Source organism: Penicillium riverlandense (assembly GCF_028828495.1).
Source record: "Penicillium riverlandense strain IBT 135883 chromosome Unknown utg000007l_segment0_segment0, whole genome shotgun sequence".
Taxonomy (NCBI): domain Eukaryota; kingdom Fungi; phylum Ascomycota; class Eurotiomycetes; order Eurotiales; family Aspergillaceae; genus Penicillium; species Penicillium riverlandense.
Window position 1 is genome coordinate 3257686 of NW_026643198.1, and position 22623 is coordinate 3280308.

Consider the following 22623-nt stretch of genomic DNA (forward strand, 5'->3'; position numbering starts at 1 on the left):
AGGCCGCGTGACAAGTGCCGCGTGGGGAAAGTGCGGGAGTATCTGCATCCGGCAATTCGTCTTTCTTCCCGGCACGCTCATGGTACCTACACGTAGTGTACTCCTTGCCATACCATGCTGACCGAGGACGGAGAGCAAGATCTCTCCCACCAACCACTCCTCCCCGCCGTCTCGTCCGACCACGATGCGGTCCATGCGCCCGAACTGAGGTATGTAGGGGGCTGGTTTATCTGGGCCCTCACCTTCTCCGCCGGGATCAGCGGGCTTTTGTTTGGCTATGAGTAAGTCTGCATTCTTGATGACATGAGACAAAGAGACATTGACGATCTCACAATTCAGCACGGGCGTGATCTCGTCGACCTTGGTGACCGTGGGCTCCGACCTCTCAGGTCGCGACCTCACCACCCTGGACAAGAGTCTCATCACTTCATGTACCAGCCTATTTGCACTCTTCGCGAGCCCCCTGACGGGGATTCTGGCCGATAAATTCGGCCGGCGCAAGGTCATTCTCGGCGCGGATGCTTTGTTTGCGCTCGGAGCTTTGATCCAGGCGGTTACGAGTCATGTCGGGGGCATGATTCTTGGTCGGAGTATTGTTGGTCTTGCGGTTGGTAGTGCTAGTGCCGTGACTCCGCTGTATGTTCGACGGATTGGCGTCAAACGACAATGATAGCTAATTGGTATCAGATATATCTCCGAGCTGGCACCATCCCACGTTAGAGGACGGCTGGTGACCATTATGTGCTTGCTCATCACCGGCGGCCAAGTCGTGGCATATACTATCGGCTGGCTCTTCTCCGCCATGCCCGGCGGCTGGCGCTGGATAGTCGGCCTTGGGGCACTGCCTGCATTACTGCAATTTGCAATCCTCGTGTTTCTCCCCGAGACGCCTCGGTGGCTTGTCCAAGCCGGATTCGACACCCGCGCACAGAATGTCTTGGCTCGGATCTACCGAAACTGCGACGACAGTGACCGCGTCGTGGAAAGAGTCATGCGCAATATTCGCGGAGAGATTGTTCAAGAGGCCTTCGAGCTCGGGCAGAACAAAGCCCACGGCTCGAAACCGCAGTGGCTCCAGGATACCATGGAGCGTGCTGGCGACTTGCTCCGTAATGGCGGCAACCGCAGAGCGCTGACGATCGCCATGATGCTGCAGGGACTGCAGCAGCTCTGTGGGTTCAACAGTTTGATGTACTTTTCCGCCACCATCTTCGATGATTTAAACTTCGCTTCGCCGACATTGATTGCGCTCTCGGTCGCGGGGACGAATTTCCTCGGCACGCTTGTCGCATTTGTCTTGATCGACCGAATTGGCCGTCGACGCATTTTGCTGTATTCCATCCCCGTGATGGCTCTTGCCTTGTTCGGCTGCGCTATTGCATACTTTTCACTCAACTCCTCCTCGCTGGACGGGCGTGATGATCCAGACACATCCAGTTTATTCTTCCCCGTTTCGATCATTGTCTTCATGGTCATCTACACCGCTGCTTATGCCTTGGGTCTCGGCAATGTCCCCTGGCAACAGTCCGAGTTGTTTCCTCTGAATGTGCGGTCCTTGGGCTCGGCGTTGGCGACAGGGACGAACTGGGGCTCGAATTTTATTGTTGGCCTCACCTTCTTGCCCATGATGCAATGGATTTCCCCAGGGTGGACGTTTACAAGCTATGCGCTTGTCTGTACGCTGGGATGGTTCGCTGTGCGAGCCATCTACCCGGAGATGAGTGGGCTCGGCTTGGAAGAAGTGAAGGGTCTGTTGGCACACGGTTGGGGAGTGCAGGAGAGTCTTCGGCGTCGACATACTTTGTCAGACGAATAGAGTACATAGAGTTATAGAGCGTCAAAATTCATTGGGGTTCACCTCTGCTTCCTCACATCTTGGCCTTTTCTCAGCTGGTGCTTCGAACACCCAACGTTGGCTTTCGGTCAACGAGGAACATTCGCTCTGGAGGCGCTTGGTGTATCCCTGCGGGTACGTTCACTCTGCTCTCTGTCTGGGGATCACCCATATCGATGGTCTATATATCCCGGGCGATACTGGCACCATGTCTTACTCTCCGAAGACCTCACTTGTGGACCTGCCCAACGAGGTACAACATCACCCTCCGCTCTTGTTCTAGACTCACATACTAACTCCCAAATAGATCCTCCAAAAGATCGCCTCCCTCCTCCCAACCGACAAAGACGTCACGAATTTTGCACTCGTCTGCAAGGACATCTCTGACACCGTGCTCCCATCCGAGTCAACCATCTGGCGCAGTCGCTTCGGCGATCTATACGATATACCACCGGGTCGATCCTCAAATGAGTTGAAAACCGAATATAAAGCCCGCGCCATCGTGCTGGTCCAGAATATCGACTTCAAACGGGGCGAAGGTGCCCAGCAACGCCTGTGGCTTGAAGTGGTTCACACCATGCTCCTCGAATCTTTGACTCTGCCGCTGGAAAATTATACTTCCAAGACTTATGATCAGCTGTCTGAACGACTCAAGAAGCTGAGTTTTCTTCGGAGACCGGTTTCTGGCTACGGATTGTACAAGCCGCAGGAGCCGTCGGAGCTGTTTTGTGCGGTGCAGTTGGTAAGTGGGATGAAAACAACAAAGGTTGAACCTGACAGTTGATAGTGTCTCACTGCCATGGTCCTGCATCCGGCCATGAGCTTCTGCTGTCTTCGCACGGACTATGACATCGGTACAGTGTATGCCTGCGGCGACGAGGTCAAGATCCCATTGATCCAATCCGATGCCCCAGACCTCACGAGTCTCTTGCACATGCGCAACTTCTGGCAGCGACACCTTGGTAATCACTGTGAATGCACCTTTTTCGAGTCCTTCGCCAAGTTGCCTGACCATCTGAGACCCAGTGTGCGTGTGTTCTCGGATGGTGAGTTCAGTTTGGGCACTTCGTGGCTGGGCTACTACTGTAAGTCAGAGTTCTCCGATGTGTGTCTTTGGAATAAACTGACGCTTAACAAGCATGCCTGCACCCTTTCCCCAATTCAATGGAGCAGCTTCACTTCCGACAGACATGCGCCGATCTTGATACGCACTGGGACCAGGTTGAGATAATGGTAAGATAGCTTTGCAACAAACCCGCAGATAACCGATTGACATATTCTCCAGTCCCTCGAGCTTGAACTCCTGCCTGATGATGAAAAGATCTGGCCCACAGAATTCGACGCCATCTTGCCCCGACTCGGCGAGTCGAAGAATCGAGCATACTTCCAAGGCGTGCAGCAGACATACGGGGGAACCACCCCAGCCAGGAACGGAGTTGTTGGCTTCACCGAGCCAATTGTGGTCCACTATGGCGGGTTTCCTGGCTGGATTCGCATCTGCTTTGCCATTCGGGACGAGGTGGGCCAACCAGCCCAAGCGGGAAGCAGTGCAGAGCAAGGACAATGGAAGCCCTGGGCACTGGAAAGAAGCGCCTGGCTCCATGGGTATGAGGCGGTTATTCTTCCTGGTGGTGCGGTGATGCTGGGAAGATGGGTGGATATGAAAGACACGACAGGGCGAGGACCATTTATCTTCTGGGATGTGTGAACGGTGATCGGGGGGTCAGATCAGGTCAGATCAATTGGGAGACTGCGTAAATATCAATATTTAGGGCTGAATTGCGAGCATTCTAGATTTTAGAGCACAAAAGTAACCAAGAATAAACCAACACGGGTTGCTTCATAAGAATACCGACAAAAAAAAAGAACTACTCCTCAATGTCCTTCACCTTCTCCCACTGGCCCTTCAGGTTCTCCTTCCACAAGCTGACCTTGTTGTCACCGCCGCTGACAGCCAGAATATTACCGCTGAGACTCCAGCTGACGCGCCACAAGACAGTATCGAATTCGAGTGTTTGGCTGGACCACTGGCCCGGGTTGGCCGCATCAGAAGTCCAAATGCGAACCGTCTTATCTTGCGAGGCTGAGGCGATGTAAGACTTGGAGAGAATACTCGGCGACCAGGCGACGTCGCGGACCCAGTCCGAGTGGCCCTCCAAGGTTTGGGTCAGGCTGTAGGATTTGGATTCGGTGCTGGAGAGCAATTAGCTAGAGCCACCCAACGACTAGAGGATAGCATACTTATAGTCCCAGATCTTGATCAGGTTGTCGCTTCCACCGGTGACAAACCGTCTCTGCTGCCCCGGCCCGGGGTTCGAGCTGATCAGGCTGCCCGCAAAGGCAGCAGGCGCCCAGCTGATGGAATTGACACCCATCCCGTGCGCGTGGAAGATCTGATGGGTCCAGCTGTTGTCACGGAACTCGAGAACACTGACATGGCCGTCGGAGGATGCGCAGGCCAGGAGACAGCCACTCTCGTGCGGGGCCCATGATACCATGTTTACGGACGCCGTGTGCAGGGAGAAGTCGAAGACCTTGCTCCATGTGCTGCCACCGACGGGGCTGGTCGCGTTCTGCGGTTGCTCACGCCAGATCAGGACCTTGCCGTCGTACGACGAGGAAGCGAGAATCGTGCCGTATTTGGGGTGCGCCTAGAAACACCACTACAGTCAGATTTGCGGGTTTGGTCAGGTGGGAAAACACTCACCCAGGCGATACACCACACCGCACCCTCATGGCTGTCATGACCGTGTTAGCTGCTGGATGGCCCGCATGGAATTATGCCTTTGCTCACCCTTTCAGGGTCTCGACCAAGCGGTGTGTCTCGCCCTCAATCTCGAATATCTTAATCGTTTTATCGGAAGAGCATGTCGCTAGCCGGCGTCCATAGTAGTCCAAGCCGGCATCATGCTGATGAGACAAACGTTAGCTTCACTAAGCGTTGAAAGCACTCCGCGCGTGCTACCGAGTACGTACGATCATGTCTTCGTGCCCTGAATTGGAAATCACCTGTGCGGCCGCCTGCAGATTCACGGAGGAGACCGTCAGTAAGCGCCCTGAGCGCAATTGGATGGTCCACATACCATTTTGACGCAGCCCTAAGAGGGGAGGAGGAGAAAAGAGAGACCGAGAGAGCTAAGGAGTAATGGCGAGAGTGTGTGTTTGGGGTGAAGCCAAACACCCTGGCCTGTGCTTATCTTATCTTCTCTGACTCAGCAGGTCACGTTCTGGTCAGGTGACGGGCCTCGGTTGATCGGTTGTACTACGTATTTCCCCACGGCCGGCTTCTCTTCTTACTCTTGCACCTGCCCTCAATCATCTCACACGGATTACCGTCCATCATGAGCGACGCTCTCTGCGGCCCGTCGAATGCGTTGCAGAACTTCAAGAATCATGCGTCGGTCGATCGCACCCTTCAACAAGACCGGCTAACTGCTCGGCATTCGCCTGCCCAGGTAAGTGGATGGCAAATCAGTCGCTACGGAGTGCTAATGGTAGACCAGCAGGGTTTCCGATCACAGAACCCCCGAGAGGGAATCCTCGACCCCGAATTCGCTGCATTTGAAGCCAACCTCGGGGGCCCAGCGGTTCCTGAACTCCAGCACCCCGCTCACTTTGGCCCGTCGGCTGCCCAGATTTCCGCTCCTCACCACCCGGGAAACGCCGATTGGGCATCGGACTTTCAGAACCTGCAGATTTCCGGCCCTGCTCATCATGCGCCACAACTACAGCACATGTCACCCTCCCCTGCGATCGCGGGAGGGTGGCAGAATGAATTTATGAGCCAGCAGCAGCATCAGCCGCCGGCACATGCCCAGCAAGCCCCGGGGATGAACCGGGCCTTCCAACCAGCTTTTGCGCCAAGCTATCCGATGCAAAGTACATCCATGATGCAACACCAACAGCAACCACAGGAACACCATGCGCCCGCCGAGAAATTCGACGAGTCTGCCTTCGAGGCCGCATTTGAACAAGCACGAGCGGATATGGATATGGAACTACAAACGAACGCAACCGAGACCGTACAAGACTCGACTCACGAGACCGTTGAGGAAAACGCTCATCCTGTTGTCCACGAAGAAATCCGCATCGGATCCGACACCATCCCCCAAGCCGACAAGGGGCGAGGCGCTGACGAACTCGCTCGGACGGCCGGAGAGCTCCTCGACCGCGTCCAACACGACCAATCCCAGAAATTCCAACAAAGCAACTTCCTTGCGCTGATGCGCCGCATCCGAGACCGTGAGGTGCAGGTAGAAGGAGACGATTTTCGCGAAGTCAGTACCAACCCGTAAACATCGATGTTGGGTCCACACCGGTATATTTCGTCGATCGATACGGGTGCTTGTTCGTGCTAACTGTCCGACTGGCAGACGGCGCAGTCCCTCCACCCGGGCGGACAATACTACCCGGGCAACGCCGATATCATCACCGACACTAGTAAGGAGCCTTCCACCCTGGTGGCAGGACCTGAAACCACGGTCCCATGAAGAAAGTCAACAATAGATCCTGACCCCCCTCGCTCAGCGCGCACCCGAGCGCCCGCCGAAGAAGCCTCTCCGGATGATCGTGACCTCGGACCCGGCGACACCAACGCCCTTTACGAAGGCTGGATCCATACGCAGGGTTTGATGGATCGCCGGACCTTGCAGCCGACCGTCTGTTTCGTGAGACACGGGCTGGCCGCACATACTTTCTCAGACTATTAGCCCCATTATTTCTCCGCATTGGCTCGGCGTTTGCATTTAATCAATAATCCATTGATTATTGTTATTCAATCCCCCTTTTGTTGTTTGTTTTGGTTCATTGGAGAACAATGTATCACGTGATCCTATTGATGCCCCAAAGAACAATCGGATGCGCATTGGCATTATTGACGAGCGTCAATCGGAGCAGAGTCCGGCCTGCTGATTGGTTGCCGGGTTTATTGATGGTGATGAAATGTTTGCTCCCCAGCGCATACAAATACCCCTCTGTTGCATCCCCTGTTGGCCACTTGTCTCCGGATTTTGTTATATATCATTGCTTTCAATACATATTCTCTCGGACACAATGCTCCCTCCCTCGGACTCGCTGCGGCATCAGGCCCACAAGCTTGCTGAAGCTCGCGCAAACCGTACCGGACTTCCCTCAGCGCCGCCGCCATACTCGCAAGTTCCCCATGTCACCATGGGAGGACATAGCCTGCTGGACATGGATGAGGACGACAGCCCCAGTCCCATCACCATTACCCTGGACGCCTCAATCCATGTCCAGGGCAATGGCAACACAATCGTGCTGCCAAGCACCAGCGCCAAAGCTGCTGAGCAGCACCAGCAGCACAATAGAATTTCTTCGTCAGACTCAACAGCACCATCAACATCCGCGCAAACAACAGCATTGCAATCCGCCCAAAAGCATCGCCAAAACAAACTCTCCGAGATGGCGAGCACGATCATCGCCGCATTGCGCGAAGCCGACGCCCTCCTCGATGTCGAGAGCGGGCGCTGCCGGCCCATCGCCGTGCATCTCAACGCAGGCGTCAAGATTGACGGCAGTCGCAATGTGATTTGCGTTGGCGCTGCTGCTGGTCCGAGCCGGATGGGTCGTAAGAATCTATTATCTGGGGATGGGGAGGGTGTGAGTCGGAAGAGACGGGCACAGTCTGTATGTTTGTTCCCTTTTTGAGTGACTTGTGACATGGTTTCTAATGGCTGCTATAGGAACCGCCGGGCTTTCGTGCACCCAAGCGGGATCAATCCGGTGAATTGAAAGGATGAAATGGCATGGAATGATGGGTGGATTGCTTGTTCGAGTATTGACGAGAGACCCCATGTGTACGCGTTGCTCTCTTGCTCTGGACCTTTGTTGATATTATTGTCTGCGTGATATCCCCAGTACCCCTGTATTTGTACGCGAGGGTCAGAATCGGCGCAATGGATGTGGTGGTTGTGTTTCTTGCTTAAATTACGGAGATGAACTCAAACGAACCCAAATTTTCATATTCATACACTTTTAAACAAAAGTCCCATCGCGCGCCCATTCGGTGCAAGTAGTAGTGTATCCCAGAAATCACAAAAATAAAAACCCCTATCGGGTCGACGATCGACCAGACAAGACACCCCGCCCCCAAGCGAGAAAGATTAGAATAAAGAACAAACAGGAACAGAAAGCGCCGTAAATGGTATCCATTTGACGAGAAGATAGAGTCCCGTGCATCTGCCATGGATATGAACAGTGGAGGACAGAAAGATTCTCCGCGAAGGTGGTGTATACAATCAGGTGTATCGGCTGACGGGGATGTCGTGGCGATGGAGATCTTTCGACCACTCGGGAGCAATCTTGTCTCGTTCGTAGAGGAAGCCGCAGTTGTGGCAGAGTGTCTGCACACTTGGTCAGTACAATAATTGACTATAAGACAGCTCTTTCCTTACCCTTGGCCCATCGGGTCCATCCCGCACAGCCCAAACAGCCGTGCCCCAGACCATACAATTGCTGCATCGCCAGCTTTGCCGTTCCCTGAACAAGGCCACATTAGCATTCGACTTCACATGATAGTAAACAGAAACATACCATTCGGATAGTGTGCCACCTCCACCGCCGTATCCGGCACCCGACCCCGTGTCCGGGGTTCCTCGACCGGGCGTGCCTCGACCCAGGGGACTCAGACTGCGGAAGCGGCGCTTCCGCTTGTTCCTCTCACCTCGACCCAAGGGAGTCTCGCTGTCGACATCGAAATATCCACTGCTCTGCCTCGATACCTCTGGGGTGATACCAGCAGTAGACGAGAACCGGGCGGTTTCTCGACGCAACCGACGGATTTGTCGCTCACGATCACCCTCACGTCTTTCAATTTCTTCCTTCGACAAGGTTTCCACCTTGGGCTCCCACTCATCTGCCAGAGTCTCTGGATCATATCGCCAACCAGCCTCGGTGCCGTTCGCCGCTAGATTATCAATCTCGTTTCCGTAACCATTAATTCCGCTCACTAGGCCGCCGCTCTCGCAGACCTCTTTCTTCAGTTTTAGGACCGCCTCATAGATGCCGTGCGCGATGGCGCTCACCCACTCGCCGCTGAGACTGAGGTCAGCGCAGGTGATCTTGGCGAATTCCTCCGCCAATCCCGGCGGATGGAGGAGTGACCATTCGAATTTGTCCGTGTAGAGCTTGTTTTGCAGGTTGATATTGAGGTTGATCAGACACCTATATGCATCGTCTGGATTCAGGAGGCTGTCGTTGACCATCGCCTCTTTCGTTACTGTCACTGCTACTGCGACCCCGTTGGCCCCGCGGCTGTCCGGAGTGGCCACATTCGCCGCCGCGGGCGTCATAGAAGTGTCCCGAGACGGCTCAGTCTGGGGAGGAACACTCGGACCGGTCGTAACGGGCAGCGTACTCTGGAAAAGAGGATGTAGAGCCACTCCCGCGTACTCTTCTAGCTGCTGTCGAATTTGATTGCTGATCGTCATCGTGATCGCCTGTGGATTGGGGAGGTCGAGATCCCGGACAAATCCCACCGCGAATTCTTCTGGGGTGGCTAGCGCTTCGTGCAGGTTCCACAGGAATGTGTCCTTGATGCGATATGAGGGCAATGGCTCCGGTTTCCGGTAGGCAGGGAGGGCTGGGGTGATGCTGGTATCATTGACCAGGCCGCGCGGCAGAGGAAATGGCTCGATGGGCGTGTGCGCAGGCACCTCCACGTCGATTCGGATGGGGACGAGTGTTTGAGGCAGCTGGGCCTGAATCTGTAATTGATCCGCACATCTGCATCAAGTGTCAGCGATACCCGCAATAAAACGCGGGCTCACAAGAAACATACGCTGGCCGGAGCATCCTCTTAATCATCCACTCGCGAAACACGCCTTGCACCTCGACAGGCTCGTGTGTTTCTCTGCCCACCTTCGCAGCCAGCGGAACCTTGTCGGAGGTGGATTCTTCGCGCCGGAGGCTGCGCAGGCCCGTAGGTCGCCGGGGTCCATCGCTTTCATCAAAATCTTCATCATCAAATCCATCTTCTGCGTAATTGATGGCTGTAGTGCCACGCTTTGTTGTCCGCGGAGTTGGGCCGGCCACTACTGGGGTGATCACCGGCGTGAGTAGCGCGTTGCCATACTGGCGCACCCGTGGCGGGTAGGATGTGATGTAACCGCGAAGAGGGGACATGTTTTTGAGCGCTTTGCAGCTTCACGGACACATGCCCCTTCGAGTCAGGCTGGTGTTGGAAGGGGGATCGAGAATTGCAGCACTTGTTGATCTGCGGCAGGGTGGAAGGGTCGACGGGAGAGGAGGGATGGAAGGTATGGGGGGTTGGATCAGAAGCACAATTGGAGATGTGACCGAAGAGAGGCCGGGACAAGAAGATCACGGGGCCAGACAGACAATCCTTTGACCACGACCGAGGGCAGGCGCAGAGTGCATTCCAGGTTCTTTTGCGCCAGTCGCGCTTTCCCAATTCAGACGGGGAAGACGCTAGGCTGAGTTGGGAGACCACGTGACTCAACTCGATCTAGATCTACCAGAACAATAATAATCAACGGACGAGATGTCAATTTCTTTTTGCTACTAGTGTCTCCCATATGTCCATATCCCGCATGTCAAAAAAAAGATGAACAAACTGCTCAGTACGCCAGACCGGCTGCCGCGGGAAAAACGAATGTCACAAATCCAACAGTCAATGAACGGGGAGGCAGAAAACAGAGTGGATGGTGGTATCGGTACAATGAAACAAACAAAATCTACTACCGCAGTCCGATCACGCTCTGAAGAAAGCATTAGCCGACAGCACAAGGGACAGAAAATCCGGAAGCTTACCATTTCTAGCGTCCACACACGGCGAATCCAGACCTTGAGGGGACCCTCCACGCCCTCCACATTCTCCAGCTCGATCCCCTCCCACCAACACCGCCGCGCGGGTTTCCGCCAGAACAGGAGAAGCTTCTGCGCCATCCCTACGGCATTGTTATTTGTCAGATCCCCGCGGATATCAGTGCGGAGTTTGGCCAGCGCCAAACTGCAAATCACCGCCTTGTTGGGCTCGGGAGCTCGATGGCCCCATTGATCCTCGCGGTCAAATCCACTGCGCAACAGATGAGTCTCAAGGTTCAAGTCATGTGGGAAACGGTGGACTGACCCAGCAGTAAGCATTTCAATCAAGTGCTGCTCCGTAGAGCCAACCTCTTCGCTTTTCCTCAACCCGGAGAAAATCCCGTCCTGTTTCAAGAGGGCTCGGCCAGCAGCCCGCTTGACTTCCAGCATCTCATCATGGTCGATATTCGGAAACGGTGGGATTGTATAGAAATCGAGATCTTCTCGAAGCACGATAATTCCCGCACGATCTTGCAGCATGTCCCGTGTCGAGCTCTGCATCGGATCGTGCGCTTCCAGCTCTGGCGAGGTCGAGCCGGACGGCAGAGAAGTCGGGATCGACTGAGCAACGTGTCTGAAAAAGTCCAGCATGTATTGAAGCGAGGCCGGGTCATACTGCATTTGGGTCAGGCATGAATCCTTCAAACAAGGTGCGCGCAATCACATACATCAACCGGGTAGATATCGCCCTCATGGAAGCCACCCATATGCCCATCCGGAAGAAGGCCATTCGGAAACAGCGAAAGGAGCACGAATTCAGGCAACGTCAGCAACTCGTCACGCGAAAGGGTGAACCGGGTACCCCTGAGCCTCGAATCAGCATCTGCAAGTCTACTTTCTGGGTGTCTTGCTTACCGGAGATCGAGAGTGATGTGCTCATCGCTGCCAATATCTATGTGCACAAGAAAATTAGCAACAGGCGTATCTTGACGCGTACACACACCCACCTCCAAGAGTGTTGATCGGTGGCCCTCCCGTTTGCTGCACCTGAGTAATAATACTCGAAGCGCCTCCGGCAGCAGCCATCACGTAGCTGAACGACTCGAGCGGACTGTAACCTTCGGTGTACGGTGGCGGCGGTTCCCCGTCGTCAGCACTCTTCTCTCGCCCGTCACTTTTGGGCTCTTGCGAGAAGGACGCTTTGGTCTCTGCGACAACCGACGACGAAGGGGCCGAGTCGAGAAGCGCCTCGACAGGGGGCGGAGGCGCGAAGGCGGAGAGCGACGCGGGTTCGGGGGGCCCGGTGACGGCGAGCTCTTGGGCGCGGTTGCTGGGGTCTGTCGGCGGTACGACGAAGAGTGACGAGAACGGTGGGGGGCCGACGGAAGAGGAATTGGAGGCTGATGCTTCGGAGTAGGGGTAAGAGTGAGGCGATGGCGGCGCAGTGTAGTAATAGTCGCCCTCCTCGGAGGAGTCCGTCTGGACAGGCGGTCGCGCCGTGGTTGAGAATGACACGATGATGGGCCTCGAGGGAAGCTTGGGATGAGAGGAAGTGGAGGACGATCTGAGGGTTCCAGACTTGCGCCCCAGAGGGTCCGTTGTTGTCGATCAGGAGGCGAGCTCAGACAGACGACAATGCGCGTGTCATAGACCAAGTGACTCTGTATATTCTACGATATACTGAGAAACCAAGAAGGGACACAAATACAGACTGGCCAACAGTCTATATGTCGTCAAAGGGAAAGATAAGAGGAAGAGAGGAGAAGTGGTCAGCGCTTAGAGGCTGGGGGGAATTTGGCGGTCAGCCAGTCACGTTGTTGCATGCCCGTGAACAATCACCCTACATGTAAATCATCCTAGCTGTACACACGATATAGATATATGAATCATGTTTGAATAGTGGACTTCGTTGACTCAAATCATGCGAAAGTAATAACTAATTGCCTACACATGGCGCTCGGCAAAGCTCTGGATCAGACCTTCCAGCGTCGGCTCATACTCCTTGAGCGTGACCTGATCCCCGTCCAGGATGGTGTTGGCCTGCACAAACACCTTACGCGGCACCTTGTTCTTCAGTACGACCTCGCGCACCTGGGTCCCCCACCACTTGTCCACCGAGGTGATCCCATTGTATAGAGCCAGGCCAGCCTCAATATCCGCCGTGCTCTTGTACACATGCAGCTTCTGGAGGTACTTCTCCACCGCTGGGCGACCATGACTCAAGATCTTTGAGCGATCCAGGTGGATCTCCAGGTCTGACAAGTCGTCCTTGGTATACGCCAGCTTGACGAAGTCATCCCCGGCATCAAGGAACGTGCGTAGTATGCTGTATCGGGCCTGCATATGCGCCTGGCCCCATTTCTGAGTCTTGGGATCCCAGAATTCCAATGCAACCAGACCCGCGCGAGCCATCTGGAGATATGCGGTGAACAGGACATCACCCGCCTCACCAGCCATGTCCTGGGTGCCATCACCGAAACCAAAGATCTTCAGGATGCCGAAATCACAGCCGAGAGCCATAGCCACACACTCAGCGCGACACTCTTCGTACGAAGAGGCAATCGCGCCAAAGACGGAGCTCCACGTCTGACCCGGTTTGTACCAGGTCGAGACCGGCTTGCCTGTCACGGGGCTGATCGGGGGGTTGGCAATATCAAAGTTGTATTGTCCGGGAGCCGTTTCTTGCAACAGTTTTCCCGTACCATGACCCAGAAGCTCATGGATGCCGACCTGCACTTCAAAAGCCGGATCGCGGCAGCGACGGTACACATCCAGATCCTTCTCGGCAATGAAAGGGATTGGCTCATCGGGAGCTTTTGCGCTGAGAACATTGCCCAGGGACACGTTCTTGAATCCCAGGTTCTGCCGGATGTCATCGTAATTGGGCAGGTTGATACCCGCTGGCAGACCGGAGCATGCAAAGCTCAGAACTTCGAGCGACGTGAAATCCGGACTGAGGAATTTGTCCTTTTCGAACTCCTTGCCCCAAGGCAGTTTGGGAATCATGCTTTCCGCACTGTCCACCAGCGTGCCAAACGCCCGCGTTCGTTCCATATTGACCTATTGGCGAGTGAGCGATTACTGCGCATGAACAAGTTTGACACACATACCAGAGCGACAAAGCCTTCCCATTCTCCACGGACACCGTGCGGATCGCGATAGGTCTCCACGAATCCCAGATTCGTCTCCAGGGCCGGTTTCTGATCCTTCACCCAGATCCGCTGACTCTCCTTGAACGCCTCGATCGACCCGGTACCAAAGGTCTGGGCATACGCATCGAGCATTCTCTTTGATTCTCGTTGGCGGCGTTGAGCTCTGCCTGCTTGATGCAGTGAGCGACCTTGGCCATTTCTTCCTGGTGGTCTCCAAAGACCAGGCGCAGCGTCTTCCCCTTAAGCTCGCCATCGAGCTCAAACGTATCTTCTGGAAGGTCTCGGTGGTTCGCCCTTGGGTGTGAAACACCGGACGCGATCAACAGTTCAAAGTCGCCTGACGCAGTCTTCCGCAGCCTGGTGTTCTCGAGAGCTAGCCCCTTCTTCTCCATCAAATCTCCAATCGCCGTGATCTCTTCTTTCAAGATTGAGGGCGAATCGGGATAGTAGGTGGTCATGTGGCCGCTCCGCGGATATCCCAGGTGCATCATTGACTGCTCGCTCGTCTCGTATATGCCGCCACCGGTGCTGTTTGCCTTGTGGAAGGCAGCCCTTGTTTCAGGTGTAGCGGAAGCTAGAGCTTCAAAAGCGGATGGCGGCAAGCGGGGGATGAATTTAGAGTCCCCGAATCCCTTGTAGTTGCCGCAATTCCCTAGGAATTGGGCCGCATATTCGAGGAAGAAGCGGAGATGTTCTTCGCTAACGTTGGTTTTCTGCACTAGGCTGTTCCAGTCGCCATTACAGGCGCGGTAGAGCGCAAGGATGAGGTCGTAGATCGGCTCCGACTCGGGAGAGACCTGGCGCAAAGTGACTCGCGTGCCTTCGAATGCGGCGCTGTATGATCACAGCTAGTTAGCTCATGAACTGAAGCTGCAGGAGACCAGAAAGGGCACTTACCGGCTCATGTAGTGCGCGTATTTCCTGAGGCTCGGATCTTGCAGCGCCTCAAAGTGTGGCTTGATCTCCAGCCGGACCACCGTCGGCGGCGAATCCGCCAGGTAATGCTGCTTGATGTTATCATCCATGGTTGTTGCGAAGAGGCGGGACGAAAGTCGAGGAATGCAAAAACGAGACGAAAGCGATAGAAGTGATGAGCCCCGGGTCAAGCGGCGCAGGGACATGAGGGGAAATGTGAGGTGTATGACATAGACGAGAACGGAGGTACCGCAAGGTCACAGCCCACCCTGTGGACTGTGCACCGATACCTGTGGGTACATACCTCCGACCAAGCCAGTTTCAATTTCATTTTTGTTCTGTCCATTATTTTATGTACAACTAGCGAAATGGTGAGAGAGAGACTAATTACAATGGAAAATGCAAATTCACAGCAGACTTTCGTACTTTGCTAACCCTTGCTTCGGTTGCTGTGGTGGTGGTTGCGGAGGAGGATTGATGTTGTGACTGGGAAATGCGCTCGAGGCCATGTTTTGTCCCGCTGGTGGAGATCTCAGAGCAGTATTGCTGCCCATGCTTCCGGATAGCGGAGAGGGAACGGAGAACGCAGAGTAATTGGGCCTCTGCTGCGACATGGTGGAGGTCATCGTGGACAAAGATGACAAGGGCGCACCAGATCTGCTTCCCTGAGCTTGGTGGTGACTAGAGCTAGGCGTGTCCCAGATCGATGCCGAGGACTGCCCGGCCGTACCTTGCATTGAGGGGAAGGCCGAAGCCATGGGTGAGCCTTGTCGGGCCGTGGGCTCAAGCGACGGGAAAGAGCTCAGTTTCTGATCGGGCGTGATGGAGCGGAAGCCAGAGCTAGCTTGCTGATTATTGGTCTGCCACGAGAACGAGGGCGACAGACTGGGACGCGACGATTTGGCCGGCTCCGGTTCCATGCTGCCCCAGATATCCATCTTGTCCTGGCCGTTCGAAGGTGCAGCAGCGCCCTTGCCCAGAACAAGACGTTCAAAGTGGTTCCGGGCATTGTCCACATCACCCGAAGTAAGATCAGTGGCGGATTGGGAGAAACTGTCGCCGCCATTCTGGAAACCGGTTGAATCGCCACCAGAGGAAAGTTCCTGTAGCTTTCGGGTCTGTTCCTTCTCGATCTTGGAAGAGATGGTCCTGATCAAGGCCATGAATTCATTGAATTGTTGGAGGTTCAGCAGCGGGCCCAGGCTGAAGCTCCAGAGGATAGGCAATACCTCGAGAGCGAGAAAATCTGTATCTGCGACGGTACCCACTTGGCGAAACACCTTCAAGGCGGCCATCATCACCCCAGGCTCTTTGGTCTTGATTGCCTTGAGGGATGGGACCAGTTTTTCTTGAATGGTGTACTTGTCCAGAATGGACGTCTTGACCGATTTCGATTTATTGGTCGGGACGGTGCCGGTCAGATCGTCATCCCATCCGTCGGAGTCCTCGACGGAGCCTCCACAGAGGACATTAAAAGCTTCTAAGCTGCGAACTTTGATGGCAAGACTGCTGGTGCGACTGAAGGTACTAGCGATAGGAGGGAACACTTCGTTCTTCACGGTGCTAAAGTCAAGAACAGGGAGCACCACCGGCAGACATTTGATAGATGCATCCACGAGGGAGTGTGTTGGCGAGTCCAGTCCAAGTCGCATCAGAGGTAAAACGTCTACACCAGAATTAGCCGCGCATCCAGAGCTTGTGGGAAGTCAACCAACCTTCTTTGAACTCCATTCCGGAACAGTTGTCCGCAATGAGTTTCATGTTTTCCAACACAACCATCAGGCCCGCATCCTTCTTAGAGTCCCGTTCCACTGGTCCTTTGGCCGAGCCCGTCCCGAATACCTCCTTCAGACGAGGAATGACTTTCTCGGGGAAAGCGCGGCGACCATTGGGGATTTTTGAAAGAACCCCAAATACGTTTTGTAACAAAAGAGGTAGAAGCTCCCGATCTTTCATCTCGTCGAGAAGCGCACCGAGCAGCTTCCGTTCCAACACAGAAGGGGGAAAGTCAGGAAGGACGCGCTGCAGACCACGCAAGAATTGAGTTTTCTCATTCTGGTTTTTGGTAGGCAGTGATTCCAAGAACCGAATCGTGGATACTAGGACATTGTCAAAGTATTGGGATTGCTGAAATTCTCGCGCATTCATGCGTTGGGCCGCTCTTCTGGTAATCAGCCGCGGCAGGACATGCGACAAGACATCTTTCGGGATCGGTTTGGAAGAGAGAAAGTTGTTCCCCTGCGACGGAGTTGTTGATGGGGAGCTGAGCAGCTTCTTGTAGGTGGTCAAGTTCCCATGGGTTTGCAGTGGTGACACATGCGGGGAATTGTAGAGCGAGATGATGATGAGACCCAGGGAGAAAAGATCAGCAGATGAAGACACATTTGAATCCAGAGCAAAGTCGGGCGAGGTATAGTCGAGATTCAGCTGGACTGAAGGCGGCAGCCGTGGGTCCTGGTAGAGAACCTCGGACACGGCCAGCGGAGGAAGCGATGTTCGAGTCTCCGAGGAATCGGGAGGCCCAGCAAACCCCAGACCGGAGATTTTCCAGTCGGACTTGGAATTGATATAGATGGCGTCCGGGTTGAGGTTGCCATGCACCAGCCCGGCCGACTCGTGGAGAAACTCAAGACCCTTGGCGACTTGCAACAGGCCCTTTTGGATTTCAAGTTCGTCAATCTCAAAATCCTTCCTTCGACGGCTGCCGTCGGGCTCTTGGACCATATATCGGCTGCCTCTCGAGCCGCCGGCGGCATTATCCTGACCATTTTGCTCCAGCAGCAGGCCGGACAGAGACGCAGTGAGGGGCTCTGTTGCAAACATCAGGCCGCCACTGCGGGTCTCCTCGACCGGCTCGAGAACCTGCAGGATGGACGGGTGCCTGAGCCGGGCGAGGTTGCTAGCTTCGCGCTTCAGCCGGTCGATGACATCTTCCTGTAGCTTCTTGTTGGCGGAGCCAGAACGGCCGCCGAAGCCACCGGACCGCGATTCGAGAGTTTTGCGGTCAAAGATGAAGATGGACGCTGCGGTGCCGGTGGACTTTTTCGTGCCATCATGGATTCTCCAGGGGCCCGAGTACACGGTGGGGTGGGGAGCAATCTGATAGTTGGCGGTGATGTTGGAGCTCAGCGACTTGAGTGCTGACGAGAACATCTTGACTGGCGCGAGCCAAGGCAATCATTCCAGAGGAAAGGGCTGGCGATGGGATCGTCTCACAGTGTCGTCACAGCACGAACTCGATGCATTTCACCACGGTGGCTTGAAGATCAGGGTCGCCCCAACAATGACTGGATCAATTGAATCTCGGGAGAGATCCCACGCGTTTCTATCAGGGACAGATGTGCCGACCACAAATTCGCATGATCCGGGGGGCCAGAGCGAGATCAGCCTCAGCTTTTGTTTTCTTGATCCACCATTCTTTGCTTAATCGGAGGGATGCACTGATCGCCCGACCGAGGTCACATGATCCGGATGACTGGCCATTCAAGCTGCCACAGATCACAGGTGGTTTTTCGTACGATGGCAGGAATCGAGGAGAGTACCCGACTGGCAATCGCACAGCTGCTTACCTCCATGAATGAACCATCCTAATTAGCAGTCACTGTCTATATAGTTCGAGTGGTAATCCGAAGTCGGTCCCATCTGCCCTCGCTGATTGGCCACCCACTCGGTCTAGGCGGTGAAGCCAAACTGCCCCGGAAGATCGGAGTTGGTGCCGCAGCTCCGGTCGATTTTACGATTGTCACTCAGTCACGCAAAGAGTCATACTGCATTTGTTGTTGACTTACTTCAGTCAGTTCCTTCCCTCCCTCCCTCCTTCCCCATTCAATCGATATCAAACCCCCCGGTTTTCGATCTCGCTACGTTGGTCTCTCTATCTGTGGTCACTGACACTTCTCCTCCACAGCCATGAAGTCGCTTCACCAATTGGCTCGCCGCAAGGCCCTCGCTGGACTTGCTGGCCCACGAATTGTGCCTGCGCAGACGGTCTCAACCCGGCTATGGCAGCGAAGCTTTACTGCGACCGCCGTGGCAGCCTCTCAGCAACTCCCCGGTCTGGACGCCTCCAAGCTGACCGTCACCAAGACGAGCACCCCCAAGGAGCTCCAGAAGCCCCAGGATCTGGTGTTTGGGAAGACATTCACGGGTAAGAACGAGAAAATATTTCCGTTGATTCTATGTGCTGATGGCTGATTCCCCCTTCCAAACAGACCATATGCTCACTGTGGAGTGGACGGCTAGCGACGGATGGCACGCGCCTCGCATTATCCCCTATCAGAACCTCAGCCTGGACCCGTCCACATGCGTCTTCCACTATGCGTTTGAATGTTTTGAGGGCATGAAGGCGTACAAGGATAAGAATGGTGGCATCCGTCTGTTCCGTCCGAACAAGAACATGGAACGGCTGAACAAGTCGTCCTCGCGCATTGCTCTGCCTACCGTGGACGGCGAGGCTCTAACCAAATTGATCGGGGATTTTGTGAAGCTGGATAGTCGATTTATCCCAGAGTAAGTGTGGTTCGTGACATGAGGGAAATAGACGCTGACTTTGATAGTGGTCGCGGATATTCCTTGTACCTGAGACCGACGATGATTGGGACCCAGAAGACATTGGGAGTTGGCCCACCGGGCTCGGCACTTCTGTTTGTCATCGCTAGCCCCGTGGGGCCCTACTACCCGACTGGTTTCAAGGCCATCTCGCTGGAGGCGACCGACTACGCCGTCCGCGCGTGGCCGGGTGGTGTCGGCGACAAGAAGCTTGGTGCCAACTATGCACCGTGCATTAAGCCCCAGCTCGAAGCCGCATCGCGTGGCTTCCAGCAGAACCTGTGGCTCTTTGGCGAGGAGGAATACGTGACCGAGGTCGGAACCATGAACCTCTTTATCGCATTGAAGAACAAGGAGACCGGACAGAAGGAGCTGATCACGGCTCCTCTGGACGGCACCATCTTGGAAGGTGTTACCCGGGACTCCGTGCTGGCACTTGCCCGGGAGAGATTGGAGCCCAAGGGCTGGGCGATTTCGGAGCGCAAGATCCGTATGTCGGAGGTTGCCGAGGCCGCCCAGGAGGGTAGAATGATTGAGGTCTTTGGTGCTGGTACCGCGGCCATTGTCAGCCCCGTTCGGAACATTAGCTACCGGGGCAAGCTGGTGGACTGCGGGTTGAAGGAGAACGAGGAAGCCGGTGAGATTGCGCTTCAAATGAAGAACTGGATCGAGGGAATCCAGTATGGTGATGAGAAGCACCCCTGGAGGTAAGCTGCCCTTGAAGTCGTCTTAAGATTTTCATTAACTAACCGTTCGACAGCTATGTGATCTAAATGGCTATAAAGGCGTAGGGTCTACTTGGAACCAACCAAAGGTTCCGATTGGTCATATATTGGCATCTCATCATTGAACATGCTGTTTTCTACTTATTGTTTGTGCCTAGAATTTACTTTCTATTTGAGGAGCATCGCAAGAGCGAGTTTCAGGTTTATATCCTGCCCCAAGAGATTTACAGTCTAGAACGACAATGAACAGTTCATTACTTCATTACTTTGCAGCCTATCTCCGAGACAACAGTCGCAGGTAGCGGAGCGGTATGGGCGCTAAAAGTCTCGTTGATACCCAATTCCCAATCCTTCGAAACAATATGGCAACCACCAGTTGTATTTTCTAAGTAGGCGATATTCCTCCCTAGGCAGCCTCTTCCCCCTTGTGAAAACTCCAGAAATGCCCGTTGCAACAAGCTCCCGCCTGGCGGGAGCCAGCGCTCTGGCACATTCTCCTCTGGATCCTCATGGAAATTGACCGGATCCCGACGAACTGTGCGTCGAAACGGAAATAGTTTGTATAATACAATAAGCTATCCCTATAACGTTCATCATTCCCCACTTGCTCGACCGAAAATAAATCGACGTTCAACTTTCCCTACCTAAACTCAGCATGTTCCGGGTCCTTCTCTGTCTTTGAATTAGAAGGGGCCTCGTGTGCCTCAACATCACCCATTGACAGCGCCAATCCAGACTTCTTGAGAGCTTTGGCCTCATTGACTGCCATGCGCGCTCTGGGAACCACGTTCCATTGGATAGCCTTCTGCCAGAAGTGTTGGTTGGCCTCGATTTCCCGGTCTCGCTCTGGATTTGACAGAAACAGCAGATCCACAGACTCCAGGTTGAGATACGATGTCTCTGGATAGAAACAGTACACGATAAAGGCGGCAACGAGATTGAAGACGGCAAAGATGATGTAAGTTTTGTAGCCAATGTTTTGAAGTGCCGGTGGCGTAATCTCGACAACCTGAAAGTGGTCATTAGATTAGAAATAGTGTCTGACTAGGGACAAAGAGACTTACAACAAAGTTTCCTAGGAAGTCTGCCGCTGCAGCCAAAGCAGCGCCCTTGGCCCGGATCTTCAGTGGGAGAATCTCAGCGGGGTATACCCACACGGTTGCCATCCAACCTGTCGGGGAAATCAGCGCGAGTTCAACTAGAGACGCAAAACAGAAGCTTACCCCATGTGAAGCAGCCCTCAAATGCAAACACAAAGAAGACCGCTGCAATGCCTGCTGCGGTGCCTCCAATGGCCACGGTGATAGCTTCACATACTAAGACCACACACATTCCAAGTGCCATGGTAATGAAAAGGCGCCGGCGGCCCACTGCATCAATCATGTACCACTATCGCGAGTTAGGTGACCGTCAAAAACAACAATAGTAGAACTCATACCGTGAGAAACGAGGCGAGAATATACCACACTTGAAGAAAGCAGCCGAGAAACAAAGATCTCTCCTGCGGCAGATTAGTATGCTGACGCTCCATGGAGGGCATTTCAACATACCTGTGAGAAGCCCAAGTTCTGTTCAAACAAGGTCGGAGCATAGTAGGTAATAATATTGATGCCTGGAACCAATAGATCAGAGATGAGTTTGTCAAGTAGAGCATGAAGCAGACTGTACCAGATGTCTGCTGCATGAACTGGATGCCGAGTGCGAGAAAAAATCGTTTGTTGGCAGCGCATCCCCCATCCGAGATAAGCGCTTTCCAGCCGCTCTCCTCATTGGCCTCAATGTTGATCGCTGTGAGAATTTCGTCTCTTTCTTTGAGCACTAGCGGATCGTCCACAGGCTTGTTACGCAGTTTGGATATCACCAGTGTTCCGCGGTCAGGAGAGCTCTCGTGGTACAGGAGCCAACGAGGGGTGTCCGGTAAAAAGGGTGTAATGACGAGGATATAGATAGCAAAAACAGCCTGGAACACCAATGGGAACCGCCATTGAATTTGACCAGGATGAAAGTAGAACCCATAGTTGATCCAGTATGCCTATACGCTTGATTAGCTCCGCTTAGGTCAAGAAACAGCACGAATACACACCAGCATTAGTCCAAACAGCATGGTGGTGAGCTGGCAGCACAGATGCCAACCACGCTGGCTGGGCAAACAGATCTCACTTTGGTAGACCGGAGCCACAGAGGTCAAATATCCAATCCCTAAATTTGGTCAACAGATAAAGGTTGCAAAGAATCGAAAAACCTACCGAGTCCGGTGAAGACTCTGCCCACCATCATCAATATTCGCTCCACGCAGGCGCCCATCAAAGCAGTACCAATAATGATCAGGCACGCGCCAACCATCAACCCGCGCTTTCGTCCAAGACTTTCGGCCGTAAATGCAGCAAAGATGGCACCAAACACGGCGCCGACATCGTAAAGGGCGGTGATCGTGCCAGTCATGACAGTACTAGGGTGACCCATCTCGGTCAGCCAGTACTTGGAGACAACAACACCAGACATGACTCCCTGGTCATATCCGAATAGCAAAAGAGCCGAGGAGCACACAGTCGTGATAGCCACGACCAGAGACGGGCCTCGGAGCGCATCGAGTCCCGTACGGTCGATCATAGTGACCTATTCCGAGTCGTTTCTAGGAGTTGTAGAGTGAAATCGGATTCAGGGG

At 54.2% G+C, this 22623-nt stretch overlaps 11 protein-coding genes across 11 annotated transcripts; 5 read left to right on the plus strand and 6 right to left on the minus strand.

Annotated features, from left to right (window-relative positions):
* Nucleotides 1–114: 114 nt before the first annotated feature.
* N7474_008904 (putative MFS myo-inositol transporter) lies at nucleotides 115–1816 on the plus strand (the record flags this gene model as incomplete). Its single annotated transcript, XM_057200314.1, has 3 exons — nucleotides 115–281; nucleotides 340–636; nucleotides 688–1816. The coding sequence occupies 3 exons, from the start codon at nucleotides 115–117 to the stop codon at nucleotides 1814–1816; spliced, it is 1593 nt and encodes a 530-aa protein (XP_057051015.1).
* Nucleotides 1817–2042: 226 nt separating this feature from the next.
* On the plus strand, nucleotides 2043–3542 carry N7474_008905 (uncharacterized protein; the record flags this gene model as incomplete). Its single annotated transcript, XM_057200315.1, has 5 exons — nucleotides 2043–2087; nucleotides 2142–2576; nucleotides 2622–2919; nucleotides 2973–3067; nucleotides 3120–3542. The coding sequence occupies 5 exons, from the start codon at nucleotides 2043–2045 to the stop codon at nucleotides 3540–3542; spliced, it is 1296 nt and encodes a 431-aa protein (XP_057051016.1).
* A 160-nt stretch (nucleotides 3543–3702) lies between these two features.
* Nucleotides 3703–4920, minus strand: sec13 (GTPase-activating protein SEC13; the record flags this gene model as incomplete). Its single annotated transcript, XM_057200316.1, has 6 exons — nucleotides 3703–4027; nucleotides 4076–4485; nucleotides 4542–4572; nucleotides 4629–4744; nucleotides 4811–4855; nucleotides 4918–4920. 6 exons carry the CDS (start codon nucleotides 4918–4920, stop codon nucleotides 3703–3705), a joined length of 930 nt encoding a protein of 309 aa, XP_057051017.1.
* Nucleotides 4921–5175: 255 nt separating this feature from the next.
* Nucleotides 5176–6129, plus strand: pex20 (the record flags this gene model as incomplete). Its single annotated transcript, XM_057200317.1, has 1 exon — nucleotides 5176–6129. The coding sequence occupies one exon, from the start codon at nucleotides 5176–5178 to the stop codon at nucleotides 6127–6129; it is 954 nt and encodes a 317-aa protein (XP_057051018.1).
* Nucleotides 6130–6886: 757 nt separating this feature from the next.
* N7474_008908 (uncharacterized protein) lies at nucleotides 6887–7501 on the plus strand (the record flags this gene model as incomplete). The annotated part of the gene is made up of 1 exon (XM_057200318.1): nucleotides 6887–7501. One exon carries the CDS (start codon nucleotides 6887–6889, stop codon nucleotides 7499–7501), a length of 615 nt encoding a protein of 204 aa, XP_057051019.1.
* Nucleotides 7502–8091: 590 nt separating this feature from the next.
* Nucleotides 8092–9976, minus strand: N7474_008909 (putative RSC complex subunit Sfh1; the record flags this gene model as incomplete). The annotated part of the gene is made up of 4 exons (XM_057200319.1): nucleotides 8092–8196; nucleotides 8248–8332; nucleotides 8387–9577; nucleotides 9633–9976. 4 exons carry the CDS (start codon nucleotides 9974–9976, stop codon nucleotides 8092–8094), a joined length of 1725 nt encoding a protein of 574 aa, XP_057051020.1.
* Nucleotides 9977–10555: 579 nt separating this feature from the next.
* N7474_008910 (putative general stress response protein Whi2) lies at nucleotides 10556–12181 on the minus strand (the record flags this gene model as incomplete). The annotated part of the gene is made up of 5 exons (XM_057200320.1): nucleotides 10556–10889; nucleotides 10944–11293; nucleotides 11347–11482; nucleotides 11534–11570; nucleotides 11626–12181. Coding segments are annotated over 5 exons (1413 nt in total), but the record flags the coding sequence as incomplete, so codon positions are not given.
* Nucleotides 12182–12562: 381 nt separating this feature from the next.
* On the minus strand, nucleotides 12563–14891 carry N7474_008911 (dipeptidyl-peptidase III; the record flags this gene model as incomplete). The annotated part of the gene is given in 4 exon segments (XM_057200321.1): nucleotides 12563–13678; nucleotides 13729–13857; nucleotides 13875–14604; nucleotides 14668–14891. 4 exon segments carry the CDS (start codon nucleotides 14889–14891, stop codon nucleotides 12563–12565), a joined length of 2199 nt encoding a protein of 732 aa, XP_057051022.1.
* A 201-nt stretch (nucleotides 14892–15092) lies between these two features.
* On the minus strand, nucleotides 15093–17838 carry N7474_008912 (putative protein kinase Scy1; the record flags this gene model as incomplete). Its single annotated transcript, XM_057200322.1, has 2 exons — nucleotides 15093–16351; nucleotides 16401–17838. The coding sequence occupies 2 exons, from the start codon at nucleotides 17836–17838 to the stop codon at nucleotides 15093–15095; spliced, it is 2697 nt and encodes an 898-aa protein (XP_057051023.1).
* A 756-nt stretch (nucleotides 17839–18594) lies between these two features.
* N7474_008913 (branched-chain amino acid aminotransferase, cytosolic) lies at nucleotides 18595–20006 on the plus strand (the record flags this gene model as incomplete). Its single annotated transcript, XM_057200323.1, has 4 exons — nucleotides 18595–18832; nucleotides 18897–19194; nucleotides 19242–19940; nucleotides 19994–20006. The coding sequence occupies 4 exons, from the start codon at nucleotides 18595–18597 to the stop codon at nucleotides 20004–20006; spliced, it is 1248 nt and encodes a 415-aa protein (XP_057051024.1).
* Nucleotides 20007–20604: 598 nt separating this feature from the next.
* N7474_008914 (uncharacterized protein) lies at nucleotides 20605–22568 on the minus strand (the record flags this gene model as incomplete). The annotated part of the gene is made up of 8 exons (XM_057200324.1): nucleotides 20605–20967; nucleotides 21023–21129; nucleotides 21182–21347; nucleotides 21397–21459; nucleotides 21509–21570; nucleotides 21627–21990; nucleotides 22042–22157; nucleotides 22205–22568. Coding segments are annotated over 8 exons (1605 nt in total), but the record flags the coding sequence as incomplete, so codon positions are not given.
* Nucleotides 22569–22623: the final 55 nt, after the last annotated feature.